At 27.9% G+C, this 9894-nt stretch overlaps 1 protein-coding gene across 1 annotated transcript; it reads right to left on the bottom strand.

The window, feature by feature from the left end:
* Nucleotides 1-691: 691 nt before the first annotated feature.
* LOC103575092 (E3 ubiquitin-protein ligase RAD18) lies at nucleotides 692-3244 on the bottom strand. The gene is made up of 4 exons (XM_008554717.2): nucleotides 3051-3244; nucleotides 2851-2929; nucleotides 1666-2188; nucleotides 692-1480 (listed from the first exon to the last, which is right to left on the bottom strand). The coding sequence occupies exons 1-4, from the start codon at nucleotides 3099-3101 to the stop codon at nucleotides 1207-1209; spliced, it is 927 nt and encodes a 308-aa protein (XP_008552939.1). The 5' UTR covers nucleotides 3102-3244; the 3' UTR covers nucleotides 692-1206.
* Between the last annotated feature and the right edge of the window lie 6650 nt (nucleotides 3245-9894).

Genomic DNA, 9894 nt, shown 5'->3' with positions numbered 1-9894 from the left:
ATTGTTGTATTTGATGTTAAAAGTGCGGAAATTTACCGTGAATTTAAAGTACCCCCGCGGTAATTTACCGCAAAATACAGTAATTATTGTATATTGCTGTAAATTATTGCAAAATGTAGCAAACTCGCCGTAACGATACCATATTTTAGGCAAAAATGCGGTATTTTTGAGTAAATTGTGGTATTTTTTGGTAAAAAAATGAAACTTGGCCGTAAATTTGTAGTAAAAAAGCGGCAATACACCGTCAATTTGTGGTAACTGTGTGGTATTATACTGTAAGAGTGCAGTAAAATTCTGTTTTCTTCGTAAATTACCGTAGAAATTCTGTATTTTCCGGTAAAACACGATAATTACCGTAATTTGCAGTGAATATTATAAATTACCGTAATTTGAATCCGCCAGGGTAGATAATTTAAAAATTCTAGTTTCTGGTTTACTATTTAATTTAACTGGATATTAAATAATAAAATATTTTCAAATTATGAAAAGTATTTAATATTTATAACAGACAATTGAATTAAATTGTCTGACTTTGTTAGCAAAAGATAAATTTTATTAAAATTATAAAAAATTTAAAAGGAGTATCCATTAATTTAATCAACAATTTAAACCAACAAAAGCAATATCCATCGGATATTATTATTAGTACTAAATTAATTTAAAACTGTTAATTTATCGATTGATATATCGATAAATTTTACTAGTAAAAATAGAATTTAAAAATACAAATTAGTTAAATTTAAAAATAAATCAAATGATACCAAAGGTGTGTAATTATAAGGGCAGCTCTGTAAGCGCAACTTAAAATTCAACTTAATAATTTAGTTAATTAATTAATAAATTAATTAATAATCAATAAATAAATAAATGAACTATTGTCTAAAAATAATCGATGCCTTCTCGATAAATTATATAAGAAAATAAAATATAGAAATGAATACTATATAAAAAATATAAAATGACTTATCGATTGAATGTGATGTTAAAGTTATTAAATAAATAACAAAATATCATTTGAAATAAGTTATTTTAATAATTACAGTATGAGAACAATAAAAAAAATATATTAGTACAATAGTTTTAATAAAATCATCTTTTAAGTTCATGATCTCTTATTTTGATATTATCAACTAATGTAAATTTATTTCGAAATAAATAAAAAAATATATATATGTATGTATGTATGTGCATATTTTGCGAAAAAAATTAACGCTTATATCGCATACTAATAGGAAGTGTTTCGACAGTTTTTTCTAGTGTCTCTTGATCGTTGCATTGTTTCAGCAGGTCTTTGGTGCTTCGCGGTTTATTTTTATCACACTCCGCATTGTAGAGTGTGCAGTAACGCTGATAACGAAGCTCCAGAACTTTTCGGGTGCCCTTGGTAGAAAGACCGACTTCTTTTAATTTCTTTTTGAGTTCTGCGTCTTTCATTAAATTGAATACTAGCTTTGGTAAGTGTGGGCGTTTGATGATTGGTCTGTAATTTGATATTTGTTAATTATTGATGCATTGGTTATTTTTAAATTTATATTAAACCTAGGATAATTTTTTATCAGATTTATAATTGGAAAACTTGTCTTTTTTTTTAGGCGCGAAAATTAAAATTATTTAAATTTGCAATTGACCGTTTTTGAAACAAAATACAAAAAATTTCATACTTACGTTGTATGAATATCAGTAATTGCTTCTCTTTTAGAACAATTATCAATATGAATATTTAAATTTACCCCTGGTATATTAACGTGACAAACAGGACACACTATCAATTCAACGGAATTGTTTTCCGTAGAATTTATATTTTTTTGCGACGTCTTGTCGCTATCCAGCGTTGGCTTATTGGGATCCAAAGATTCATCAAAACCGTCGCAGTTATCTGGACATTCATTGATATTTTCACGACCTTGGTCCACTTTTTCATCAGACGTTTCTACTGATCCAGAATCATCATTTTTTTTACCATTACAATTTTGTGTTTCAGATTTCTCACTTTTATTTATATTATTTTCATTAATATTGTTATTCAATTTCATCATACAATCGTTCAATTTGGTTCTTACTTTGACAAAATTTATTAAAATTTCCTCTAAAATTCTATTCGGACTCAATTGATTTTCAAATAATTCGTGAAAACATAGAGGACATCTTGTTTTGTAATGTAGATATTTTCTTATACATAAAGAACAATCTAAAAATAAAATTTAATTCTACAGTTAGCAGACAACTGACAATTTTCGATTTCTTTTTTAAAATCATTTACAATAAGAAACTAAAAATATGCATATGTGTGTTTTTAAATTTTTTACATGTCCATATTTTTACTTTATTTATTTATTTTTTTTAAATTGATTTGTTGAAACAAAAATCCGAAAATTGTCAATTGTCTGTTAACTTTAGGATCGATATAGGTCTGGTGATTTTTGGAGTTTTTTTTTTAAATTATGAATTAAAAAAAAATATTTAAAAAAATTGCACTGATAGTTTTTTTAATCTTCTACATGTGCATTTTTTTAGTTTGAAAATTTTTTAATTCTCTGTTAACTTGAGAATTAAAAAATTTAAAAAACTGTGAGTTTTAATTAGCAGACATCAGCATGAGTGTAAATAAAGCAGACATAAGACTATTTTTAAATTACATATAAAAAAATTAAATTGATAAAATAAAAAAAAATGCTTGTACTGATTTTTGAATTTTCTAAAAGTCCATTTTTAATTTTTTTATTAAAAAAAATATACTATTATTTTAAAATTTTAATAAAAATTGTCAGGTGTCCGTCAACTTTACTGTCATGACGTCAGCTAATTTTAGTATCATAAAATTTAATTAGTAAAAAATAAAAGTTAACTTACAATTATGAGAACAAGGTGTAATTACCGGCGTATCCAAATAATCATAACAAATTTTACATTTCAATAAATTTTCGATCGTCTAAATAAAAATTTTAAATAAAAAAATTATTAAAGAATAAAAAAAAAAAAAAAAAAAAAAAAAAAAAAAAAAAATATAGATTTTTGCATTTTTTATATTATAAATAAATTTGAAAACTTACTTTTAGTTCTGAAAACTCTACTGGCCAGATAATTTCTGGATATTTTTCCATTATTTCACTTAATAATTCTTTCAATGTATAATTCAATTTCTTAAATTATTTTTAAAAAATTATATAGAAGTTTAATTGAAGTAAATTACGAGCAAATATTTTAATTTCACTATTTTTATGACTGAAAATCACAAAATGTAAACACTGGTACACTTTTACCGACATAGTAACTTTTAACCACGTGCTTTTAGTAGAATTTCATAATTTCCCGCAAGTTGGCGACACTAGAACAGTTTTCTACTTTGGATAGATCCTTTGTTTTGTAAAATTTATTTTTACGCACCGCAATTGCGAAGCGTTGAAACCCGAAGTTCGTAAAAAAATATGATTTCATAATTTTTTATAATTGATTTCGAAATTTTCTGTTTTTTTATTTTAATATTTATTTTGTTAAATCAGTAAATAATTTAATTAATTAATAATTTAATTATTTAAAGAAATTAAATAAACGAATGATTTCAATCATTACTTGAGTTATTTAAATCATGAGCGATAATTTTAAAAATTTAAATAGTTGGAGTGTTTATTCATTAAAAATTAATAATTTATATTTTGGGTCAAGTTCACTCTATAGTATCTGCTGTCCTTGATCATATATTTGCATTGTTTAGTTATAATAATTTTTTTTTACTTTTATACTGCGAATTATAATAAATAAAAATTATTATGCGCAAAAAAAAAATTTGGCGCCAAAAATATTTTTCGTTATTAATTTAAAAGCATTCAAAATTTCATCGCAATCATTTACAAAATTTTCAAATTTTAAACCGTAAATTTAAAAAAAATCGTTTTTGAATATTTAATGTTAGCACATCTCGAGCGCAAAGCGTTTTTACCGCCCAAACAAAAATTTTCAAAATCTATAGGAAATATAAAGGAAATTTATTTATAAAAAAAAACTAAAAACTCCCGCCATTAATTAAATTTAAATCATGATAATTAATAAAAAATTTTTTTCCAAAGTTCATTGTACCCCAAAAGTTCTTTATACCCAACTCATTGCCGGGCAATTATTTTTAATTTATACTTTAAAATAATCACATATATTTATCATACTTATCTCTTATAAATCATGAAATTGCACTTTGAAAACAATTTATAAAATAAAAATTACTAACACTAATATTTCGATTGAATTGTATTCGTGATTACTATTATCAAGAAAATAATAATAAAAAAAAAATGATTAATTACCAAATGAAATAAAAGATAAAAATGTAAAATGGTGATAAAATAGAAATCAAAATAAGTATTACGAAAGCGTATAGCGGCAGCGAACAAGTAAAGAGAAGAAAGAGGAGAAGGTGGAACACGGGGAGGTAAAGAAGGAGGAGTTGAGGTACAAGTCATGGCACTCGAGATAAATAACCGAGCAGTAATTGCGTGCAGAACGATACCATATTTCATACGCGTTATAAACCATAACTTAGGAGGCAATTACTGTGAGTACGTAATTTATCATCGCGCGCCGGCGGAAGCCGTGACGGCCGCGACTGGTGGCAAGGGTGATCATACTAGTAGCTAGCTAGCTGACAAGCCAAGCACTTTATACTTTAACTCTGAACCACTCTTCTTATACATTAAGAATATATATGTATATATATTTAAACAGGTAGACTGATGAATATCATCATCTCAAAATAAAATCACCAAACTTCGAAACTTAATTCTTATTCTCATTTTTTAAATCTTATCTAAATACTTTTCATTTTTTTTTTTTTTTGATAATTTCTTTTTTATCGGACGTAAAAAATATGTAGGCAACTAAATTGATACAATGAAGCATAGTAGCAATGATAGTAATTATCAAATTACGTGAATTGCAATTAAATTGTATCTGTGAAAGTTTGAAATTTTGTCTAAATAGTTAATCTTAAAAAAATAACGCGTTTATTTTTCGCGCGGCTGATGACGTCATAATTTAATCAGTTTCATAAATTATAATGCGGTAATAAAAAAAACTGAAATATTGATTGATTTATTCATTATATATTTTTGAACGAAATTCAATTTTGTTTTCTTGGAGAATTGAGATTTTGCGCGAAAAATTTTTCGAATGAAATTTGAATTCCCTTAGAGATTTAGGATTTTAGTTTAATTTTTGAAAAACTTGAATAGACTTTTTTATTTTAAAGTAACGATATTTTGGAAATTATCATCTCTGTATTTTTTTTAGTATGGGTTCAAAATGTTCAGAAAATTGAAGCAGTGGACAGAAAAATCTAATTTCGAACTCCCTAATTTTGAATTCTTTCCATCTCTTACAAAAAAGTGTAAAAAAGTTCTTTTATTGCCGCGTAATTTGAAATTTTGATTCCTGAAATTTCAAACTCCTCATTTTCAAAGCAAAGAATTCACATTACGATATTTCAAATTTTTTCTGTGGCCTAAACATCAGAATTAACGATCTAATGACAAAAATAGAGAAAGGGGGGGGGGGGGGGCAAAATAAGACCTTTAAGAAATAAGGGTTTATATGTAATATAAATGTCAGCCCATTTTGCCCACAGAGGCCCATTCTGCCCCTTTCACCCCTAATAGAGGAGGGAGGGTAAAATGCCCCCCCCCCCAATTTGTTTTTTATTTCAATTTTATTACTTTATTCAGAGGCTCCATTTTTCAAAATTTTATTTTGAACTCAAGATTTTTTCTCAAGTCAAATTTCGCGCTCCTCTACTCAGAAAAAAATTTCTTGGCAAAACAAAAATTTCGCATCATAAATTGAAAGCAAAAATTTTCTTTGAAGAAGAAGTATTTTTTTGAGTATGTCATTGTGAGTCATAAAAATACTTCTTCTTAAAATGTCACCCAACAACAATTGCTATATTTTAAATATATTTCTTACCCGACTATAAAAACATTTAAAAATCTAAATAATAATTCATTTTTTATAACTCCGTACTTTTTCTATCTGCATAAAAAAAAAGTAAATAAAATTTCGAAAATGTTTACCATGTCCATATATTAAAATTACTAACCAGGTCATCTAGGTCGCGATACGGAGGGGTAATATTTTTAGTGTTTTTTATATTTATTTAAAAAAATAAAAATAAAAAAGTTGTTATAGCTGTAAAATATGATACATTGATACTCTGAAGCACTTTGTTGAGAGCCGCCAAGTCTCAAGACAAGTATCATATCATTTTACCTTAAGTCGATTTGCTGGCATTGTGTACACAATATAGTATCACATAATATAGTATAATATAGGATCGTACATATAGTAGCATAGTACAGTATATACTTTATACTTATACTTTATTTGCCGCAGCATTCAGCTATCATCAAACTTGATGTTCGCTACTCAGCGATGTGCTTGAGGAGATGTCGGAGTATACAGACATACTTTGCTAGACACCATCAGAGAAATGGGGAGATGACACTGTCTGACGCTATACGATGTTCCCTTAAGTGCTCCGGGTACGTCTTATCAATTCTTATTGACGGTAGATATTATCTCTTGGGATCGAATGAGGCAATCATATATTCTATGAAAATATGTTATGATGACATATATGTATGTGCAGTCAACTCAGGAATTTTTCTTTCATTTTTCCGAGTTGGAAAATAATTCCGGTTTTAAACTTCAAATGAAAAATTTTCAAGTTGACGTCAATTTGTCTTCACTATTTAAAATTCATTCACTGTACAGAAACAAAAATATTTCTTGGCACAAAAAATTTTTATTTAAGTGTCTAAGAGATAATTGGGAAAGTTGGCCACTCAATACAGGAAACGCGGTGTAAATTTTGAGTATTAGAAAATTTTATAATCCGTAATCTTTAAGTTATTTTTTGAGCTAAAGGATGATTAACCTGCTGCATTCTTCCTAAGATTCCCGATAAAATTTTTCTAACATAGAATCATTTATTTTCTTAAAATTAGAGTCTTGTATTGACCGGGATTTTTTATCTATATTTCTGCGTATGTTTATTTAAAATATTTATACAATATTGATTTGAAAATACAGAAGCTACTGGAAATATAAGATAAATACCTAAGTGTCTGGAGAAAAGTATTCCCAAGAAAAATTACGTATAAGAAAAATCAAATCAGAAATAGGAAGATCAGACAAAGTGTTTGCACATCTAAATATTTATTCTTTTCATTTTATATTTGTTCTTTGACGTAAGACGTACATCATCCTCCATTGTGCACAAATTGGCTTGTTGATCTCCAGAGACCTAGATTTCTTTTTTTCTTCATTCGTTTACTTAGGACTCTAACAAATCTGATGATTCAATTTCAACACAATCCATTTGTCAATCTTTATAAAATTTATTTATTATACATATATATAATAAAAATTTTAAATTACTTCTATTCAATTTTATTTTTTATTTGTTTTTAATTAACATCTGAAATTTTATCGAGTTTGTCCTACACTCAAAAATCGGGAGTGATCAGTTTCTTCACGCAATGAAAATTTAAAAAATTCATGTTCTTCAATTGCTTAAGGGTCAGTTCCGGAAGTTGGGGATTACTATTTTCACTATTTCAAATTTAAGAGACTACACTAAAATCAGATAAAATTTTTCGACCCATAGTCCATTTTAACACCGATTTTTCAGTGTATATTTATGTGTATAATTTTCTAATACAATTTATTCTAGTGGGTATAACGCTGGTAAGTAATAAAAATAATGAAAGTTGATGGCTGATGATAAAGTTCCTTGATAAACCCTAGTTTAGTTATTTTTACCATTAATAACTTCCATTTAATTAGCTGCTTAATCGACTATATAAAGTAGGATAAAATAAATCATCATTCTCCGTTAATATTTTTTACCCCAGCTTGCAATGTACAGGTTATTTTTAATAATAGCAAGTGCACTATACTTGAATAACATTATTAAGTATATCGACTATTGTTCCCTTTAGAGTTCACCGTATAATGTAAGATCTATGGTAAAAATGGTTTTTTATTTTCATCGACATCCATCTTCGTGAGGTAGCTGATGCCGGACAAGGCTGGGTTTTTTGACAGAGACTGATGTTCCTGTGCGCTGATTACTCCACTGTGCATCTGACTCGACTGATATTCGCCCCGAAGCTTACGTTTCACCAAGTTAGACATCACGAAGTAGCTATAGACACTACCTGATTTATCACTCGACGCTCAATCATCAAATGACTTGGTATACACCCACACAGACATCTAGATATACGTATACATATAAATATATGTATGTATACATACATATTCCATCATCCTCATTCCATATAACCTATCCCTCAGCCAAACGATGACAGGGCCATTAGTCACGGCGAATTGCTCTCAAATTTTGACGCATATCCATTAATTGTTATAGCCAGAGTATGTAGTCAATATTGTCAAGTGAAAAAATTTTTTTTTCATGGTTCTATGATATTTTATCTAGTGGAAATTCATTTTAAATTAAAAATCCTTCAGGAATTTTTTTCCAAAGGAGATTCAAATAAATGTTTCAAGATAAAAAATTTATTGTTCGCGTTGCTGCTTTTAGAAAGTATTTACCAAAAATATTTATTTGGATAGAGATTAAAAATCAATTGATGATGATGATACATTTGTGTTACTAAATAATCCAGATGACTGCGTGTTGAAGAGCTCCAGACAATTGGGAGGGTTTTTATGGCTGGTTGTCTATCTTTTACAGATGTTGATTGACAGACGGTTGGTTAAACGGGCAGCCATCTTGTGGACCGTCGTGTAAGGATAAACAACTTCCTTTGTCGGTCAGCTAACTGAAGCGAAGCCGCCTTTGAACGTGAATCGCGCAATGAATTAGCGAGTTGATCGGGGCCCTAGTTCAGGGTAGCCTGGTGTATATAGTATGTGACGGGAGTGGATCAGACCCAAAGATGAATGGCCAGTCCGTGGTCAGTCTGGCTTTGCGGCTTATGTATGTCTTCAGGTTGTTTTTTTATCTTTTTAAATTTTTCTGTAGACGTGGGTGAGGTTAAATTACTAGCCCGGCCATAATACATAATCTAACCATCATACATATGTAGAGATTTTTATGTATACTAGTTTTGAAAAAATTCTGACGAGTATTCCGTCAATTCAAGTTTTTTATTTTTTTTTAAAGAGTAAAACTCTGTAGACTAATAAACGTTGAATATAACATACACTGAAAAGAATTTCTCGGCGCAAGAAAATTTTATCTGCTCAAAGAAATTTTTTTATTTTTGATTAAAAACAAAAAATTCCTTAGGGCGGGAAAAAAATTTCTCCCTAAGCAGGTTAATTATTATATGATTTTATGAATCTCCATAATATTAAAAAATATATACTGTATTTAAAATCATCAAATATGATAAATACCGTTACGTTGAACGTGTTTAGACAGTATCTATCTATTCGGTTGATAGATACATCTGTATTAAAATTATGTATGTGTATATGATACTTAAATCTACATATTATAGCTCATTATCGTTAGTGATTAATTTATATCCATAAATAGGAACAAACGACATAAATATCGTTATGTAAAAAAAAGTCGATGTATATATACGTCTGTATATATAATATATTATAATATAAAAGTAAAAAAGAAATATTATGAAGCAATGTAGAAATATAATATATATGAAAAAAATTTAAAAATAAGATAAACGGATAAATCGTGTGGTTGGTAGTGTAGAAGCCCAGCTATAATTAATGTTAATGGCCATAATGGCAAATGTTAATGGCAAGTGCCGACTGACTAATCTTAATTTATGAGACAGTAAAGTCACTTCCATATATTCCCTTCTTAATGCGTACGATAAGATCGTCAGATTAAGATATTATATAGCCAGAGCCCGA

Source organism: Microplitis demolitor, chromosome 9 (assembly GCF_026212275.2).
Source record: "Microplitis demolitor isolate Queensland-Clemson2020A chromosome 9, iyMicDemo2.1a, whole genome shotgun sequence".
NCBI classification, from domain to species: Eukaryota; Metazoa; Arthropoda; class Insecta; order Hymenoptera; family Braconidae; genus Microplitis; species Microplitis demolitor.
The sequence above is the reverse complement of the archived record's forward strand: the minus strand, read 5'-3'. Positions and strand labels throughout refer to the sequence as shown.